General features: G+C 55.3%; 1 protein-coding gene and 1 long non-coding RNA gene across 2 annotated transcripts in view; one reads left to right on the top strand and one right to left on the bottom strand.

The window, feature by feature from the left end:
- Positions 1 to 20,073, top strand: part of LOC112544256 (uncharacterized) — an 84,434-nt gene that overhangs the window by 34,221 nt on the left and 30,140 nt on the right. The window lies entirely within an intron of this gene.
- On the bottom strand, positions 1,957 to 15,999 carry LOC102457841 (intercellular adhesion molecule 5-like). Its single transcript, XM_075899025.1, has 7 exons — positions 15,789 to 15,999; positions 15,037 to 15,309; positions 14,245 to 14,562; positions 9,505 to 9,777; positions 8,713 to 9,030; positions 6,448 to 6,690; positions 1,957 to 2,251 (listed from the first exon to the last, which is right to left on the bottom strand). The coding sequence occupies exons 1-7, from the start codon at positions 15,838 to 15,840 to the stop codon at positions 2,238 to 2,240; spliced, it is 1,491 nt and encodes a 496-aa protein (XP_075755140.1). The 5' UTR covers positions 15,841 to 15,999; the 3' UTR covers positions 1,957 to 2,237.

Here is a 20,073-nt window from a genome sequence, read left to right as displayed (position 1 = left end):
TTTATACCAGCAAGTGGGGGTTTCCACGGAGTAGCAACACCATCTCCCCAGATGTCAGTAGCTAGATGAGAGGAAACATTCTGCCATTGACACAATGGGGGTAGGGCGTCACACCTGCATTAGTCACACATGTAGATTTTTCACACCCCTGCCCACAATAAATGTTACGTGTAGATCAGCCCTGTAACACAGAGTGTAGGAACAGCTGTAAATGTTCCAGACGGGGCTAGGAGCAGAAACACACACTCTGGCTGCCCAGCGGTCCAACAAAAACCTATTGCCGTATCCAGTGTCAAGGATTGCATAACACAATCATTTACAGTCTTTCAGGGAACCTGCACAATTGCCTGAAAAATCACAATTTCCAGGAGTCCCTCCAGAGGGGAAAACCATGACTTAATGGGCTCCAGCATTTTACATTCAAATGTCAAGGTATTAATCAATATTTTAGGGACAGTCTACATGGAAAAACCACCTAGAAGAGCAATGGCTGAATAGCCGCCGCACACTAACTCCCTGTGTGGACACTCTTATTCCACACTGGGGATACGGTTGTACTGACGTAAGCAGGCGCTGAAGGAATGCGTCCCTGACAGCCAGCTGGAATGGGAGAGAAACCCTGGGTGTGGCTGTGTAAACACAGTTTGCTCTTGCTTTGCTGGATGCGTTAGATGTTCAGCAGATGAAGTGGTATTTTGCTCAGTGTGATCAGCTTCATTTGTGATCCAGCCCCAGCTAGGTGTTATTAAATGCCGGGAGAGCTGAAATATGGCTACCAATGTTGATAATTGTGAGGAAATACAGAACAGGAGGACTGTGCTAAATTGTTCCAAGTGGTGCTCAAGGGACACAGCAGCCCCACACTGCCCGGGGGCAGGACTTTTGGGAGGAGGGCAGTATGTGAAGAGGGTGCTAAGCTCCCTTGTCTGGGGACCTGCACATTTGGGGCACAAATGGAAATGGAAATTGCCTCCTCCCCATCAATGTTCCCTCCGTGGGTGGAATAAAATTGTATGTGCACCAAAGGCTGTGTGAATGTGCACCACCAATAGAAACAGAAAACCTAGCTGCAGGCTCTCTGCTAATCAGCTGGGTGGCATCTGATTCTTTCCTGAGCAGCTACACAAGCACCCAGCTTACGGGGAATTGTGGGGGGTGGAGAAGCTTCCCCAGACCAGTGCTGTGTGGGGCTTTGGCACATGCAGGACTTTGCTCCTCCAGGCCAGTGCTCTGGGCCAGAAGGCTTGAGCTCTCCCTGGGTGCCGGCCCAGCCTGAGGCAGCAGGGGAAGGAAGGAGCCTGACAGCCAGGGTGCTGGTGAGCTGAATGATCTAACCAGGCACTTTTCTCTGTACAGCGCCTGGAGCAGGAGGCACCCTGCCACAGGGGGGCAATTTGGGGGAGCAATGGGATGGGGATAGAGTGACTGGGCACAGCAGGAAGAGGACAGTGAGGAGGAAGCCACACATGCCTGTTGCAAGGATGCACTGCCAGTGCCCGCTGGCCCAGCTGCTGGTCCCCATCTGCTCCTGCTTTGAAACGGTGTCACTCCTTTATTTTGTACAGAAATATGGTTTTGAATAGGAATGTGCAAAATTGGAATATGCTTTATGCACAGAAGGTCGAGTAACTTATTGTTCAAGAGCCTGTGATCCCCTGAATGTGTCTATTCCATTTATGGCCATGTATTGCTCTTGTATGTGAAGTTAGAAATATGAAGTGTAAACCTGCTTATTATTCTAGAATTTATATTGGGAACCATTAGTGGTACTTAGGGGCTTAATGGCCCGGTGCTGAAGATAACAATCTGTGAATGGCTTCGTTTTTCCTGTAAACCCAAACTGTGGTTGGTCCTGCAAAGACATGGGACCATGCTACGTGGAGCTAAAATCCATTTTGAATCTAGTTTCAGAGAGGTAGCCAGGTTAGACCACATCAGCAAAAACAAGGAGTCCAGTTGCACCTTAAAGACTAACCATTTTATTATGGTATAAGCTTTCATGAGTTGCAACTTACTTTGTCAGATGCATGAAGTGAAAGAAAAAGAAACAGAAAGTAGCTGTTTTTCCATGAGGATGGGGAGAGAAAACAAAGGGTTCCTGCCCTTGGGAAATTCCTTTTAAGGAATGGGAAGCAATCAATGTCATCTTCAACTTGGTTTTTGAACACAGCCTCCTCATGCCAAGAGAATATTCAAGGAGCCATTAGATCCAGGCCAGACGAGAACTTAGCTCTGACTTAAAGGAATTTATCTGAAATAAGCAGAGAGGTGAGAAATATATTTGTAACAAACTCTGTTAGTGCATTAGGCTTAATTGGCAAGTTTTGTTTATTTGGACTTAGTAACTCACTTTGATCTGTCTGTTTTCACCTGCAATCTCTTAAATCCTACTTTTATACTTTTATAAAGACATTTTTGTTTATTATCAAACCCAGTGTGAATTATCATTACCTGGGTGTGGAGCCACATCTGTGCATCTCTATCTCTGATTAAGAGAATGAAACTCAAGAACATCAGAATATAAGAACATAAGACTGGCCAGACTGGGTCAGACAAAAGGTCCATCTAGCCCAGTATCCTGTCTGCTGATAGTGGCCAGTGCCAAGTGCTTCAGAGGGAGTGAACACAGCAATTATTGAGTGATTCTTCCCCTCACCCACTCCTACCTTCTGGCAAACAGAGGTGAGGGACATGCAGAGCATGGTATTGGATCCCTGCCCATACTGGCTAATAGCCATTGAGAGAAAATGTCTTTTTGAACTTTTGAACCCTGTTATAGTTTTGGCCTTCACAACATCCTGTGGCAGGGAGTTCCACATGTGGACTGTGAAGAAACACTTTGTTTTGTTCGCTCTAAATCTGCTGCCTTTTAATTTCATTGAGTGATTCCTAGTTCTTGTTTTATTTGAAGGAGTAACTAACATTTCCTTATTCAATTTTTTCCACCTCATTCCTGATTTTATAAACCTTGGCACGTCCCCTCCCTTACTCCTCTCTTTTCCAAACTGAAAAGTCCCAGTCTTTTTAATCTCTCCTCACACTCCTAGTAATTTCTGCTGCCCTTCTCTGTCCCTTTTCCCAATCCAATATATCTTTGTTGATATGGGTTGACCAAATCTGCGCACAATATTCGCTATGTGCGCGTGGCATGGATTTATATAGAGGCAATGTGGTATTTTCTGTGTTCTTATCTATCCCTTTTCTAATAAGTCCAAACATTGTCAGCTTTTTTGATTGCCAGTAGACACGGAGCGGGTGTTTTCAGACAACTGTCCACAGTGACTCCTACGTCTCTTTATTGATGGGTTCAGCTAATTTAGACCCATTCATTTGATATGTATATTTGGGGTTATATTTTTCCATGTGCATGCATTACCTTGCATTCCTCTGCCATTGTGATGCCCAGTCACCCAGTTTTGTGAAATCCCTTTGAAACTCTTTGCAGTCAGCTTTGGACTTAACTATCTCAAGTACAGTTTGTATCCTCTGCACATTTTCCCAGCTCACTGTTTACCCTTTTGTCCAGATTATTTATGACCGTGTTGAACGGCTCTGGTCCCCGTACAGACCCCTGGGGACACCGCTATTTACTTCTCCCCAGGCTCACCATTTATTTCTAGGGTTTTATTTCCTATCTTCTGACTGGGGTGCCGGGCAATGCTTCAGGATCATCTAATGATCCTTAATTTACTTTAATGACAAGCCTTTTGTTATCTTAATCATCCTGCCTTTGTGTATAAATAAATTCCCTGTCCCCTAAGCTGTGCTGCTCCCAGCTTCCGAATTCATCACAAGGAACCACTCAGGCCTTCTGTGTTGCAGTTCTGAGCTCTGTCTGGAGCTAGGGTGAGTAGGCCTCAGTGCAAAATTGACGGGAGGGCTAGCACCCCCAAATATGACACCCTTGCTGTTCTGGGCCCCTCTGGGTTCCCAAGTCTTGCAGGGGATATGACTTGGTGGCCACTTGATCCCACCAGTAACCCCACGGAGAGCTGGTGGGTCATATTCAGAGTACAGGCAGTCCCCGGGTTACGTACAAGATAGGGACTGTAGGTTTGTTCTTAAGTTGAATCTGTATGTAAGTCGGAACTGGCATCCATATTCAGCTGCTGCTGAAACTGACCGCCAGTTCTGACTTACATACAGAATCAACTTAAGAACCCCAAGCGTCCCCAAGTCAGCTGCTGCTGAAACTGATCAGCAGCTGATTCCAGGAAGCCTGGGGCAGAGAAACTCTGCCTCAGGCTTCTTGTAGTCAGCGCTGGTCAGTTTCAGCAGAAGCTGACTTGGGGCCGCCTGGGGCAGAGCAGCTGGGGTGCTGCTGGGTTGCTCCAGTAGCGCCGCTCCTCGGCACTACTGGAGCAACCCAGCAGCACCCCATCTGCTCTGCCCCAGGTGTCCTGATTCAGCCACTGCTGAAAATGACCAGCAGCGGCTGAATCAGGACCAGAGCAGCTGGGGTGCTGCTGGGTTGCACCAGTAGCGTCCAGAGCTGCGCTGCGGGACCAACTGGCAGCACCCCAGCTGCTCTGCCACAGGCGTCCGGAGAAAAGCCTAGTCTGCTGGGGGGGGGGCGTACTAGCTGCGCCCCCCCCACCCCAGCAGACCAGGAAGACTCGGGCGGCGGACCGAGATGCACCGAGATGCACCGCGGTCCCGCCGCCTGGGTCCTCCGCGGCTTTGCTCCCCGTCTCCCTGGTCTGCTGGAGAGCAGCAGACCAGGGAGATGGGGAGCGCCTCTGAGGACGCCGGCAGCGGAGCAGCCCAGGCGCGCCTGGGGTGCCCCGCTGCCCGAGCCCCCCCCCTCGGCTTTGCAAAGCGCGGGAAAGCCGGCGGCGGGGCAGTCCAGGCGCGCCTGAGGTGCCTCGCTGCCCGAGCCGCCCGCCCCCCCCCGTCCCCGTCCCCCCCCTCCCCCGCCGCTTTGCAAAGTGCGGGGAAGCCGGCGGGGCAGTCCAGGCGCGCCTGGGGTGCCTCGCTGCCCGAGCCCCCCTGCGGCTTTGCAAAGCGCAGGGAAGCCGGCGGCGGCGGGGCAGTCCAGGCGCGCCTGGGGTGCCTCGCTGCCCGAGCCCCTCCGCGGCTTTGCTCTGCGTCTTCCTGGTCTGCAGACCAGGGAGACGCAGAGCAAAGCCCCAGAGTACACGGGCGGCAGGACCGCGAGGTCCCACAGTCCGTGTACTCTGGGGCAGCCCCGTTCGTAACTGCGGATCCGACGTAAGTCGGATCCACGTAAGTCGGGGACTACCTGTATTTACATTCGTTATTTGCACCAGTTGGATCAGGCCCCTGGGAGCTTTGCAGCCTCCTCCTCAGGAGCTGACCTGTACTTGGTGCCATGTGATTTTAGCTCCTGGATTAATGTGGGTGGACAGTTTCCCTGATGGGTGAAGCCCCCATCGCAGCTCCTGAGTTGTAGTGCAGTGGCCAGCAGGAGCCACGCCGGGTGGACCTGGCCTTGCAGCTTGTGCTGTTATTTGCCCAGTTCCTAATGGGCATTTGGCATTGTCTGGCTGGATGCTGGGGTGCCAGCAGGGCTGGGTCAGCACTGAGCTGCTCCTTCCAGCTGCTGAAGGATGAGTCTGACTCACTGCTTGGGGTTGGGGGAGGGGGTTCCCCAAACATGGCAGGGACCCTGGGGACTTTTCCAATTTTCTGTGCCTCGTGGGGCTTGGATCTCTCCATTAAAGGGCTCTGATTGATCCATTTCCTACTGGGCTCCAGTGCTGGTTTCTCCTGTTCTCTGCCCTGGCTGGATGGCTGGGCTCAGAACAGGGGGGAAGGGTGAAAGGTAATAGGAGCCAGCCTGGGAGGCCATCCTGGCTGGGCTGAGGATACTAGGAATCGGAGATATAACCACACGGGAAAGGAGACGAATAAGAGGAGCCAAAACCTAAGGAGATAAATGACCAAAGGGACGAAGGAGAGTCATGCAGGTGCTCTGATCTTGGGGTACATCTGGAGTGATGGCAGGAGACTGGGACCCTGGTCTTGGTGGGGGGCCTGGGTAGCCCCTGGCACGATGGGGCCCTGGTCTCAGTCAGGGTCTGTGCAGTGCCTGGCATGACAGGCCCCTGATGTCCTTTGATTCTGCCATATTGCACATCATTAATATGGGACTGAGCTAACCCAGAAACCAGCCAGGCTGCAGGACACTGGACCCAGCCCTGCTCAGTCTAGGGCAAGAGTGTTGCTAGGTCCCCGGCTCAGCCTGCAGACATCTGCCGCATGGATGGAATGGCCAGACGGGACACTGGGCCAGGTAGGGAATGGCAGCCCGGGATCCTGTACGGGGTCTCAGCGGTGTTTGGGGGCATTTGAGCTCCTAAATCCCATTAAAATCGAATGGGCTTTTACTTGAATTCCATCCACTTTAGCTCCTAAATCTCTTTGGTGTTTCTGCAGACCCACCCCCTAGGTTGCTTGCTGGAAGCTACAGTAAAGGCCACTTACCCTTCACCTGGACGGTCACCTCCCGGCTGGCTGTGCCGTGCGCGTTGGAGGCTTTGCAGTGGTAGGTTCCGGCGTCCTCGCTCCTGACCCGCCATTGCACCCCTGTGCGGAAGGGCACCCCATCCTTCGCGCACACCACGGCCGGCGGGGGGTTCCCCAGCGCCACGCAGGAGAAGGTTTGCTCCGTCCCCACCTCCCAGGTCCGGTTCCTGGGGCAGCTGGAGTCGTCCATCCTGGGCCCATCTGAAAGTGAGGTTGGGAGTTGGTTACACTGCCCTGTGCTGTGCAGCCCCATCTCTTGCCTGTCCCAGGGCTGCGCAAAGGACCCCCATCCCCGCAGCATCAGCTAACACTAGGGCAGCACGGAGCCCTGTGTGCAAGGGAGCAGCCTTGGACTGGGAGCCCTGGGGCTAAGCCCTGCCTGTGCCATGGCACCCAGTGTGACCCTGGCCTGAGCCAAGACCGCATAACGTCACGAGAAGGCCTCAGCTTCCCCATCTGTAAAATGGGGCTAAGGGTGGGGTGCAGCCTGTCCTCCAAAGGGCAGGCTGAACCAGGGCTCAGGACAGAGGGTGGCGTAAGTGCTGGGGGACAGGGGCAACATTTCGCGGGGGACTGCAGCCGCACTTCCCCTGATCACTGAGTGTTTTTTTAAATGTTTGCTGGCTCGGGACGGTGGCAAAGATCACAGCCCGTGTCCTTCCTCCTCAGCCCTCCCCTTGCAGCCAGGAGTGAGAGCAGGCTATGAACTGTGCCCTCGCTCCCCAGTCAACAAAAAAACCCAAACACTCAGTGACTAGGGTAAGTGTGGCTGCAGACCTCCCCCCGCAATGGTGGCAGAGGGGCAGGAGGCTACTGGCTGGGGCAGAGCCAGATGCTCCCCCTCCAAATCCTTCTAACCTGCTAGGCTGTCTGTTTCTAGCACAGCAGCGTGTAGGGAGCCCAGGGAGCCGGGCTGGGAGCACCCTGCCCCTCCACCGGCAACCAAGTGCCCCAGCTAGCCAGTTTCAAGACACAGCACCGCACCAGCTACCCTTTGCCTTTTCTCAGGACAGCAGGGAATCCGCCCTGGCTGGGGAGCACTGGATGCCCCCTTCGTGGGTGAATGTCGGCAGGGGTGCAGGGATTTGCAGTCAGACAAAGCCGATGGGGGCCTGGCGCTTGGACGAGGCTGGCAACTGCCATGATTCTGCTGAGCTGCCGGCACCCAGAACAGTGTCTGGTGCCCAGCTGAGCGGTGTCTGGTGCCCGGCTGGAGCGGTGTCTGGTGCCCGGCTGGAGTGGTGTCTGGTGCCCAGCTTAGTGGTATCTGGTGCCCAGCTGAGCAGTGTCTGGTGCCCAGCTGAGCAGTGTCTGGTGCCCGGAGCGGTGTCTGGTACCCGGCCGGAGCGGTGTCTGGTGCCCGGCTGGAGCGGTGTCTGGTGCCCGGCTTAGTGGTATCTGGCGCCTGGAGCGGTGTCTGGTGCCCAGCTGAGCAGTGTCTGGTACCCGGCCGGAACGGTGTCTGGTGTCCAGTTTGTGGTATCTGGTGGCCGGAGTGGTGTCTGGTACCCGGCCGGAGCGGTGTCTGGTACCCGGCCGGAGCGGTGTCTGGTACCCGGCCGGAGCGGTGTCTGTACCCAGCCGAAGCGGTGTCTGTACCCGGCCGGAGCGGTGTCTGTACCCGGCCGGAGCGGTGTCTGGTACCCGGCCGGAGCGGTGTCTGTACCCGGCCGGAGCGGTGTCTGGTACCCGGCCGGAGCGGTGTCTGTACCCGGCCGGAGCGGTGTCTGTACCCGGCCGGAGCGGTGCCTGGTACCCGGCCGGAGCGGTGCCTGGTACCCGGCCGGAGCGGTGCCTGGTACCCGGCCGGAGCGGTGTCTGGTACCCGGCCGGAGCGGTGTCTGTACCCGGCCGGAGCGGTGCCTGGTACCCGGCCGGAGCGGTGCCTGGTACCCGGCCGGAGCGGTGTCTGTACCCGGCCGGAGCGGTGTCTGTACCCGGCCGGAGCGGTGTCTGTACCCGGCCGGAGCGGTGTCTGTACCTGGCCGGAGCGGTGTCTGGTACCCGGCCGGAGCGGTGTCTGGTACCCGGCCAGAGCGGTGCCTGGTACCCGGCCGGAGCGGTGTCTGTACCCGGCCGGAGCGGTGTCTGTACCCGGCTGGAGCGGTGTCTGTACCTGGCCGGAGCGGTGTCTGTACCTGTCTGGAGCGGTGTCTGGCGCTCAGCTGAGCAGTGTCTGGCACCAGTAGCGGGGGCTGGTGCCCGGACCATGCAGGGACTCACCATACACCTGGAGCTCCATGGCAGAGCTGCTCTTTTGGATAAGCGGCCCATGCAGTGTCAGGTCCAGGTCCGCGTGGCAGCTGACCTGCTGCCCATGGTCCCATCGCAGAGGGGTTATCTCTTGGGTCACCGTGATGTTGCTGGGTTCGGCCCCGGTGTGGTGCTGGAAGGTCTCCGTGTGCAGGGTCCAGCCCCCCTGGCGGAGGGTCACGGTGAGGTGTTTGACGGGAGCCACGCTCAGAACCCAGCACGTTAGGTTATAGGCCCGGCCCACCTCCATCACTGGGAGCGGCTCCAGCACCACCTGCTCTGGCGCCCCTGGAGGCAGAGGAGGAAGGACCCAAAGGTGGGTTAATTGGTTCCCTTATGACCCGGGGGCTGCGGAAAGGTGCTGGAACGTGCATCGCTGCACCCCAGGCAGGCGGAGCCCCAGGGAAGCTCCCCACGAGCAGAGTCCTGCCCCGGAGGGGACCCACTGGCGGCCAGAGCCACGCGCAGACTTGCCGCCCGGCTGGCAGGAGTGCTAATGGGCAGGAGGTCTGGACGTGGATGGCTGCCTCCAGTGAGGCCCAGCAACTCGTCCCACCCAACCGCTGCCAGAGGGCAGCTCCACGCAGGCGCCGCCTGGCTCAGTGGGTCGGAGCCAGCGTCCCTTGCGGGGAAAGGCCCGTGCCCCATTTCCTGCTCCCTAAAGCAGCCAGTCCTCTGCCCAGGGCCAGATGGTGTCAGTGCCCCATTGAGGGCAGCCAGAAGGTCTCAGTGGGGCAAGAGCTGGGAGCCCGGGGCACTTACGGTAAGCAGAGAGGGCTGCGGTTGCACGCCTCGAATCTCCTCGGCACACGAAGTGGCACACAGGGGCCGATGCCCATTCCTGGATATTGACGAGGTGAAAGGCCACCCAGCTGGGTCCATGTTTTGAGCTGGCTTTGGCGAGTGAGGTCTCCAGGCCCCCCGGGGCAGCAGGATTTTCGCACGTGTGGCTGCAGTTTATCCAGACGGACCCTCCGTGCTCCACCAAGGGGGCTTCCGGCGAGACGTGCACCTCGAACGAGCCCTGCACGGCCCCTGAAACGGCCCAACCCGCCCGTCACGCTGCGTGTCCAGGGCATGTGCACGGCAAAGCAGCATGTGAGACACGCAGCAAGGGATGAGCTCAGCTCCTGGAGACCTCTTTTCCCTGGCGGGGCCAGGAGGCCCTTTCACCAGCCTCACACATGGGTCCCAATTCCACTCTCTGCTGCCAGCATGGGCACCGAGTAACACTGCACACTTCTACATACACGCTTGCGCAGGACTCAGACACACAGCAGACAACTGTATCATGGGGCTAAGGCCCCTCAGACCGGCCATGGTTGACGGTGGGGTGCAGCCTGTCCCCCTAAGGCAGGTTGAACCAAGCTCTCTGGCGGGGTTGGCCCAGCTGCCCCACAGTGGGCGGTCATCTTGCTGCCCACCCACCTCCATGTAGGGGGAGCTCGGATCTTGGGGGGCCTGTGGGTGAGAAGAAGCATCGGGGGCAGAAGCACAGGGAGCCACTTGGGTCCAGTGAGGAAGTCCAGGGATGTGGCCGCAACAGGGGCTGGGATGCCTTTTGCTCCAGATTTAATTCCAAACCTGTGTGTCTAATCCCCTGTTGTCCCCACTTCCTAGTCCTGCAGACCCATGGGGTATCTCCCTGCCCCTCGGCGCTCCTCTAGTGACCTGCCCATCCCCTGTCTAACTGCCTCTCCATCCCCAAACCGCACCCACCTTCAACCTCTGCAGCCCCATCCACGCCCCATCTAGCGCCTGGTTCCTCCAGACATGGCTGCTGTCACCAAAGGCCCGTCCTGAGTGCATGCTGCCCTGCTCCCCCTGGCCAGGCCAGGCCCTGAGGGGAAGGGGCACGGAGTGGGAAAGACTGCAGAGGGGGAAGTAGCCATCCTCCTGAAGGGCAAGCAGCAGCCTGCCACCGTGGGAGGCCTAGTTCCCCAGTGATGCTGCTGGGGGGTCCGACAATCCCCCTTCCCTCTGACAGGTGAGCAGAGGGGAGTGTCCCATCCTGGGTCAGGCCCTACGCTTGGCCCTTGTTCCTGTGCCCAGCCAGGGGCGCCATTGCCGATTTGTATGGGGGGCGACCTGTGCATGCCCTGATGGGGTGGGGAGAGAATGAGAGCATGGGGGAGGGCAGGAGGCAGATGAGGACAGTGGCATCCACCGTCTTACTGAGCGTGCTCAGTACAAGCCAAGCAGCAAATGTGGGGGACCGATTCCATTCACCCCCCTCCCCCCGCACACACAGATTGCCTCTTTCCAGGGCTACTGAGGCACAGGAAGATTGTAGGTTTGTGTTTGGAGATAACTTAGCAGGTAACTGACAGGAGCTCTGTATCGAATTCCCATGAATAGGATCCCCTCTTTGCTCCAACGCTAAGGTGCTCTGACACTTCAGGGACACTGGTTAGCCTTCATGTTGTCATACGGGCTTACTTTCTTCCCAAGTGCAGAGCGAGAGAGAGAGACCGACCGTCAGGACTCGGGGCTCGCTCTCAGCTCTGGAAAGGGCTAGTGGGTTACAGCAGGGGCAGATACATTTGAGCTCTGTGTAAGATCAGAGCAGCCAGGCTGGGTGAGACCTAAGGTCCATCTAGCCCAGTGTCCTGTCTGCCCACAGTGGCCAGTGCCAGGTGCCTCAGAAAGGCATCAACAGAAGAGACAAACATCTTATGATCCCTCCCCTGTCGCCCATTCCCAGTTTCTGGCAAACAGAAGGTCGAGACCCCACCCCTGCCCATTCTGACTAGTAGATGGAGCTGTGCTCCTTGAACTTATTTTGTTCTTAGTGGAACCCTATTACACTTTGGGCCTTTCCATCATCTCCCAGCAAAGAGTTCCATAGGTTAATTGTGAAAAAATAATTGTGTTTGTTTTAAAACTGCTTCCTATACATTTCATTGGGTCAGCTTCTTATGTTATGATAGTGAAGGAGTAAATAACAGTTCATAGTCTATGTTCCCACACCGTTCATGATGTTCTAGACCTCTCACATTTCCCCCATCCTTTAGTCATTTCTTTTCCACGTGGAAAGTCCCAGTCTTTTTAATCTCTTCTCATATGGAAGCTGTTCCTCACCCCTGATCATTTCTGTTGCCCTTTCTGTACCTGTTCCAAATCCAGTAGATTTTTTTTAGAATGGGTGACCAGATCTGCCTACACTAGTATTCAAGATGTGGGCATACCATGACTTTATATGGAGGCAATAAGGTATTTTTTGTCTTATTCTCTATTCCTTTCCTAATGATTCCCAATATTCTGTTAAGTTTTTTTTTGTGGGGGGGAAGGGGGGTTGTTTGTATTTAAAGACTGCCTCTTCACGTTGAGCAGATGTTTTCAGGGAACTATTCACAAGGATTCCAAGATCTCTTTCTTGAGCAGTAACAGCTATTTTAGACCCTATCATTTTTGCATCTATAGTTGGGCTTATATTTTTCCATGCGCATTACTTTGCACTTATCAACACTGACTTCCATCTGCCTTTGTGTTGCCCAGTCACCTGGTTTTGTGAGCTCCCTTTGTAACTCTTTGCAGTCAGCTTTGAGTAATTTTGTATCATCTGCAAATTTTGTCATCTCACTATTTACCCCCTTTTCAAGAACATTTTTAACAGTTTAACAGTACTAGTCCAAATTCAAATCCCAGCAGAACACTCCTTGCTACTTCTTCTCTTCCCCCCCTCCCCATGCTTTTAAGTACCTGGCGATGTTTTCATGATGATCTAACAGTCTCTTAATTACTTGAATGATCGTTTTTTTGCTATTCTTAATCATCTGTCTTCCTCTTTTGATGATAAACTCCCTGCCACAAAGGCAAAGCTGCAAGCAGCTCACACTGTTGCATTTCAGAACTGCCTCTGGAGTCAGGGCATGCAGCTTTAAGCAGAGCTCGAGTGTGAAATCCAGGGATGCAAACTCAGGAGGAGGGACTACTGCCCCCCTCAACCCCCCATAAATGGCACCCATAAGCCCATCCCTTTGGGAATGTGACCGTACGTCCCCCTCGAGGCAGGGCCTGGGTGCTGGCGGGCAGCCCTTTATAAAGCTGGGAACCCTGCCCTGGCGTGCACTGGGTATGAGACACCAGCCCCAATGGCAGGGGATGGGTAGCTGGGCCTGGTGGTGCTGGCTGGGACTAGCAAGTAGTGCAAAGAGTAGGAGACACCTCAGTCTGCACGAGGGGTGAGCCTGGTTTTCTCAACCCCCGGGGAGTAAGGACGTTAAAATGTGGTTATCTGGATAATCGTGCAGTTGCCACAATTTGTATGGACTACGATTAGTCGCTAAGTGCTGCTCTGCAGAGCCACAGCAAGGTAGCTCCAGGAGCCAGCTCGAGATGGGACTGAGCAGTCCCAGCTCAAGCTAGCTCCGGGAGCCACCCTAGGGCTCTGCGAAAGTGAGGAGTCGATACTCCAGTCAGCAACCTGATAAACTTATGTTTACTGGGGACTAGTCGCTAAAAACCCTATAGAGGAGCAGATATCTCAGACCGCAAGCTGGGACCAGCAGTGGGCTCAGGACAGCAGGGAATCCACCCTGGCAGGGGAGCATTGAACGCCCCCTTGGTGGGCAGGGGTGCATGCATCTGGGGAGTCAGAAAAAGCCAATGGGAGCCTGGCGCTTGGGCAGTGCTGGCAACTGCCATGACTCTGCTGAGCTGCCAGCACCCAGAACAGTGTCTGGTGCCCGGCCTGAGTGGTGTCTGGTGCCCGGCCTAGCAGTGTCTGGTGCCCAGCTGAGCGATGTCTGGTACCCAGCCGGAGCAGTGTTTGGTACCCGGCCGGAGCAGTGTCTGGTACCCGGCTGGAGCGGTGTCTGGTGTCCAGTTTGTGGTATCTGGTGCCCGGAGCGGTGTCTGGTACCCGGCTGGAGCGGTGTCTGGTGTCCAGTTTGTGGTATCTGGTGCCCGGAGCAGTGTTTGGTACCCGGCCGGAGCAGTGTCTGGTACCCGGCTGGAGCGGTGTCTGGTGTCCAGTTTGTGGTATCTGGTGCCCGGAGCGGTGTCTGGTACCCGGCCGGAGCGGTGTCTGGTACCCGGCCGGAGCGGTGTCTGTACCCGGCCGGAGCGGTGTCTGTACCCGGCCGGAGCGGTGTCTGGTACCCGGCCGGAGCGGTGTCTGGTACCCGGCCGGAGCGGTGTCCGTACCCGGCCGGAGCGGTGTCCGTACCCGGCCAGAGCGGTGTCCGTACCCGGCCAGAGCGGTGTCTGGTACCCGGCCAGAGCGGTGTCTGGTACCCGGCCAGAGCGGTGTCTGTACCTGTCTGGAGCGGTGTCTGGTACCCGGCCGGAGCGGTGTCTGGTACCCGGCCAGAGCGGTGTCTGTACCTGGCCGGAGTGGTGTCTGTACCTGTCTGGAGCGGTGTCTGGTACCCGGCCGGAGCGGTGTCTGTACCCGGCCGGAGCGGTGTCTGTACCTGTCTGGAGCGGTGTCTGGCGCTCAGCTGAGCAGTGTCTGGCACCAGTAGCGGGGGCTGGTGCCCGGACCATGCAGGGACTCACCATACACCTGGAGCTCCATGGCAGAGCTGCTCTTTTGGATAAGCGGCCCATGCAGTGTCAGGTCCAGGTCCGCGTGGCAGCTGACCTGCTGCCCATGGTCCCATCGCAGAGGGGTTATCTCTTGGGTCACCGTGATGTTGCTGGGTTCGGCCCCGGTGTGGTGCTGGAAGGTCTCCGTGTGCAGGGTCCAGCCCCCCTGGCAGAGGGTCACGGTGAGGTGTTTGACGGGAGCCACGCTCAGAACCCAGCACGTTAGGTTATAGGCCCGGCCCACCTCCATCACTGGGAGCGGCTCCAGCACCACCTGCTCTGGCGCCCCTGGAGGCAGAGGAGGAAGGACCCAAAGGTGGGTTAATTGGTTCCCTTATGACCCGGGGGCTGCGGAAAGGTGCTGGAACGTGCATCGCTGCACCCCAGGCAGGCGGAGCCCCAGGGAAGCTCCCCACGAGCAGAGTCCTGCCCCGGAGGGGACCCACTGGCGGCCAGAGCCACGCGCAGACTTGCCGCCCGGCTGGCAGGAGTGCTAATGGGCAGGAGGTCTGGACGTGGATGGCTGCCTCCAGTGAGGCCCAGCAACTCGTCCCACCCAACCGCTGCCAGAGGGCAGCTCCACGCAGGCGCCGCCTGGCTCAGTGGGTCGGAGCCAGCGTCCCTTGCGGGGAAAGGCCCGTGCCCCATTTCCTGCTCCCTAAAGCAGCCAGTCCTCTGCCCAGGGCCAGATGGTGTCAGTGCCCCATTGAGGGCAGCCAGAAGGTCTCAGTGGGGCAAGAGCTGGGAGCCCGGGGCACTTACGGTAAGCAGAGAGGGCTGCGGTTGCACGCCTCGAATCTCCTCGGCACACGAAGTGGCACACAGGGGCCGATGCCCATTCCTGGATATTGACGAGGTGAAAGGCCACCCAGCTGGGTCCATGTTTTGAGCTGGCTTTGGCGAGCGAGGTCTCCAGGCCCCCCGGGGCAGCAGGATCTTCGCACGTGTGGCTGCAGTTTATCCAGACGGACCCTCCGTGCTCCACCACGGGGGCTTCCGGCGAGACGTGCACCTCGAACGAGCCCTGCACGGCCCCTGAAACCCGCCCGTCACGTTGAGTCTCTAGGGCATGTGCATGGCAAAGCAGCATGCGAAACACACAGGAAGGGAGGAGCTCAGCCCCTGGAGATCCCGCCCTTCACCAGCCTCACACACGGGCCCTGATCCCACTCTCTGCTGCCAGCGTGGGCCCCGAGTGACTCTGGGGGAGGGCAAGGGCAGCATAGCAACAGGATTCACAAGAGTGGAATATGGTTTGTGTGTCTGGAAACTTTTAGCACACACGCATACACAGAGACACAGTGGACAAACGCAGACACAGACTGTTGAAACACACACACAAGTGACCGGTGGAGGCACACACACACATACTGTAGTCACACAGGCTGTGTACACACACACAGCGGACATGTCGGGACACACAGACACACGCACACTAGTAGACACACGCATACAGTGTGGTGGATGCCAGCAGCCACACTAGCGGCTGTGTGGGAGGGCGATCAGTCCCTTACCTGTCAGAGTTGTCAGCACACCCCAGGCCAGGAGCAAGAGAAGCTGAGCCATGGGGCTGGGGTCACCGCTTCCCGGGGGCTCAGACGGCTCCGTCCCACAGGAAAGGCAGGGTGCTGAGCGCTAAGTGAGCTGCCTGGAAGCTGCTTTCTGTGTTTATAGAAGAGTTCAGTGCTGTTCCTGGAAGCCCCCACCCTTCTGAGGCACGCTGGGAGGAGGAGATTTCCAGCCTTGCTGGCCGAGGGACTTCCGATTTTCTACCCTTTCCAAGGCAGGCTTTCCCAGGGCAAGGCACACAGCTACACGTGTCCCCCACACATGTGGCTGTGCACCACTGAGAGAAACAAAACCTGCCTGCTGGCGCTCTGCAACTCAGCTGGGTGGCAAAGGAATCTCCCAAGCAGCCGCACGCGCGTAGCTTGCGGGTACGGGGCACACCGGGCTCCCCCCACCCCGCCCCGGACCTGGTGCTCTCCGGGGAGCTGCCTTGGTTGGGATGGAGCCCTGACAGCTGGAACAATCCGTGGGCCAGGGCCTCATTTGCCATTATTACAAGACAGACAGACAGACGCTCTGCAGGAGAAAACACTGCTCTTTGGTTATTTATTTAACCAGGGGCCTGGACATGTGCACGTAACACAACAGGCAGGCTGCTCACTTTTCCCCCTGCATCATTTAACCCAGTGGCCAGCACGGCCTGCTTGCATTCCTGAAGCTGCTCAGCACCCCACCCCGTCGGCTGTCTGGTCTACGCTGTGTGGCGAGTGTGCGCTGGGTGTCAGCTGTGTCGGATCCGCTGGAAATGGCAGCTGGTTTCCTTGTGTGTGCGGGGCTGCTCAAGGGACGAGCAGATGTTTGTAACCCATTCCAGTGCGTCACCACCCTCCTAGGGAAATAGTTTTTCCTAATTTCCAACCTAGACCTCCCCCACTGTAACTTGAGACCAACCTGCTCTTAGATCTGCCATCCGCCACCACTGAGAACAGCCTTTCTCCATCCTCTTTGGAACCTCCCTTCAGGAAGTTGAAGGCTACTACCAAATCCCCCCTCACTCTTCGCTTCTGCAGACTGAACAAACCCAAATCCCTTAGTCTCTCCTCGTAGGTCATGTGCTCCAGCCCCTCATCATTTTGGTTGCCTCAGCTGAGCTTTCTGGGCTTTACCCAGTGCTAAAGCGCAAAAAGACCAAAAGATCCATTATGGTCACACTTTTGCCCTTAGGTTTATTTCTTTTATTGTGAGCCAGTTTCTGCAGCGACCCTTTGCTGTGTGGAAACGCGTGTGATGCGCAGAATGTGACAGTAGCCACGTGCTAGAAAGAAGCTGTGTCATTCTAGTGCGTGTGAGGGAGGAATGGGTGCATAGGAAGAGCCAAGTGTGAAAGCCATCCACAGACCCGGATAGCCGAGGGAGGAGGAAGAGACTTAGAGGTGCCAAGAAATGACAAGATGCCCCCCTTGGACCTGATGACCAATTTTTAATCTTTTCCATCCAGGTGTGGAATAAATGGTGTAAGGGGAAGCCGTCATCTGTCATCTTTGAAAGTCATGGGATACAACAGAGATTCCAGAAGCCTAGAAAAGGGCAAATCTAGTGCCTGTGTATACACTGGGAAATAAGTATGACCCAGGGAATTACAGCCTACTCAGCGTAGCTTTTGTATCAGGAAAGATAATGGAGCAGATAATTAAGGAATACATTTGCAAACATCTGGAAGATAATAAAAATAAGGTGATAAGTAACAGCATGGATTAGTAGAGAACAAATCATGTCAAATCAACCTGACAGCTTTCTGTGCTAGGATAACAAGCCTGGATAAGGAGGCAATGGTAAATCTGGTATATTTAGACTTTAGTAAACAATTTGATACAGTGTCTCATGACCTCATTAACAAACTAGGGAAATACAACTTAGATGGGGCTACTGTGAGGTGGGTAACCTTTCTCAGAGGGTAATTATCAATGGTTCACAGTCATGCTGGAAGGCATAACAGGTGGGGTTCAGGAGGGGTCTGTTTTAGGATCAGTTCTGTTCAGTATCTTCATCAGCGATTTAAATGATGGCACACAGAGTACACTGATAAGTTTGCAGATGATACCAAGCTGGGAGGGGTTGCAAGTGCTTTGGAGGAGAGGGTCAGAATTCAAACTTATTTGGACAAACTGGAAAAATGGTCTGAGGTAAATAAGATGAAGTTCAATAAGGACAAATGCAAAGTGCTCCACTTAGGAAGGAACAATTCGTTTCACGCACACAGAATGGGAAGTGACTATCTAAGAAGGAGTCCTGCAGAAAGGGATCTGTGCATCAGAGTGGACCACGAGCTAAATATGCGTCAACAGGGTGACACTTGCAAAAAAAAAGCAAACATGATTCTGGGCTGCATTAACAGGAGTGTTGTGAACAAGACACAAGAAGTCATTCTTCCGCTCTGCTCTGTGCTGATTAGGCCTCATTTGGAGTATTGTGTCCAGTTCTGGGCATAGTGTTTCAGGAAAGATGTGGAGAAATTGGAGAAAGTCCAGAGAAGAGCAAAAAATTAAAAAAAAACATTAATGGGTCTAGAAAACATGAGCTAGGAGGGAAGACTGAAGGAACTGGGCTTGTTTAGTTTGGAAAAGAGAAGACGGCAGCCATGTAAATTTAAATGAAGCCTTTGCCTATGTGTCTAATCTACATGCCTCTGCCGACAGAGGCATGTGGTCTAGACACAGCCTAGGAGAGGGTGACCGGGCATGCAATGGTGGGGTGTCTTTGTGGACGGTGAGATGTTTACCAACGTGAGTCTGTGAGGGGCCTGCTGCTGCTAGAAGGCTGGAGCCAGCTGTGTAACTCATGGCGCAAAGGCCAGGGGAGTTTCTCAGCAATGGTTTGGAGGCAGCCCTGGACGTGGCAGATGAAGTAAGGAAACGCAGAAATGAGGGGAACTTGCTGCTGTTGTTCACAAAGAAATAGGGAAATAAACAACACTGCAAACAGGCATGAAGTCAGCTCAACGCCACATGCCTGGAGCTGTTATTAAGCACATTATGCCTTCACTGGGCAGACAGGAAGTGCAGCTGCCAGCCAGACACTGTTACTACCCGTCCATCTGCAAGCTCCATTTGTACTCAGAGCAACAGGAGTCTGGAATAACCCTTTCCCTGCCAGAAGGCTCTGCTGGACTCCTGCTGGGAGCTAATGCCACTTGCTAAGCCTGCAGCTGCACTTACCCATTGTTCCAACAGGGGAGAGCAGGTGTCGGACAATGCTCTGTGTAGGAACACCCAGGGTATCTTCTGTGGTCCCCGCCCCAGCACCGGCTCTCAGATGTCCTCTCCAAGAAAGAGTCTGCAGGGTCAGAGAGCGGAGTGCAGACTTTCGCGCTACGCTCAGGGATTGCACCCCAGCCCTGACTGGGTAACCAAGGAATTATGTTAATTACAAAGGCCTTATCTTAGCCAGCTGTGGGATGAAAAATGTCAGCAGCTGTTCTCCCCAGCTAGGTGGTTGGGACCAGGCTTGGGAAGACCAACATTGTACGGGGAGGACACGGGCTGAGATTATAGAGCAGGAGAATGTCCGGGCACCACCGAAGGCAAGATGCAAGATGTCTACCTGAAGGGCCCATGTCTTGGGGCTACGTGAGATTTAACCTGAGCAATCTTTTACATACCACAACTCAAGCTGCCCCAGCATGCAGCTGACAACTCCATTCTAACACACGCCCTTTGCTTTTCTGCCCTTTCTCAGAATCCCAGCCCAGACCTTGCACCTGTGACAAGTTCTGTGCGAGGTGCTGTGGGAGCAGAACTCCACTGCGGGAATGCTGTGTCTCTGCTCTGCCTCACAGGCGAGTCGAGTCATCAGCAGAAAATATTCCAAAAAGGTTTTGCTTTCCATTGTATTGTATTTTGTTGCTTCAGCAATAGAACAGCCGCTTACTCCCAACTACAGCCAGTCTTGAGTCATGGAATTTGGAGCTGGAGTCAGAACATTCCCAAAGTTTTGTGAGATGGTCAGAGGTGATTGGGACCGATCTTTGCTTAAGGCTAACAGTCTGTGGCCTACTCCTCACCTACAACTTTAGAGTGATCTTGCTAGATCACTCCGGACAGTCAATGGATGTAGCTGGCCAACCAAGCTACCACCTCTTGGAGAGGTGGATTAACTCAACAGAAAAATCCCTTCCATCAAAAGAGGAAGCATCTACCCCGCAGCATTACAGCGGTTCTAGATCTGCTGCTGTACTATAGACGCACCTTTGTAAAAGCAAGGCCTTGCCTATATCTAAAACCTTGGCTGACA

Source organism: Pelodiscus sinensis, chromosome 16 (genome assembly GCF_049634645.1).
Source record: "Pelodiscus sinensis isolate JC-2024 chromosome 16, ASM4963464v1, whole genome shotgun sequence".
Classification (NCBI taxonomy): Eukaryota; Metazoa; Chordata; order Testudines; family Trionychidae; genus Pelodiscus; species Pelodiscus sinensis.
The sequence above is the reverse complement of the archived record's forward strand: the minus strand, read 5'-3'. Positions and strand labels throughout refer to the sequence as shown.

Coding starts and splice junctions, on each gene's coding strand:
- LOC102457841 (XM_075899025.1), bottom strand. CDS start 15,840: ATGGCTCAGCTTCTCTTGCTCCTGGCCTGGGGTGTGCTGACAACTCTG. Junction 14,563..15,036: donor CGCAGCCCTCTCTGCTTACC/GTAAGTGCCCCG, acceptor CTCTGCCTCCAG/GGGCGCCAGAGCAGGTGGTG. Junction 9,778..14,244: donor CATGGAGCTCCAGGTGTATG/GTGAGTCCCTGC, acceptor GGGCCGTTTCAG/GGGCCGTGCAGGGCTCGTTC.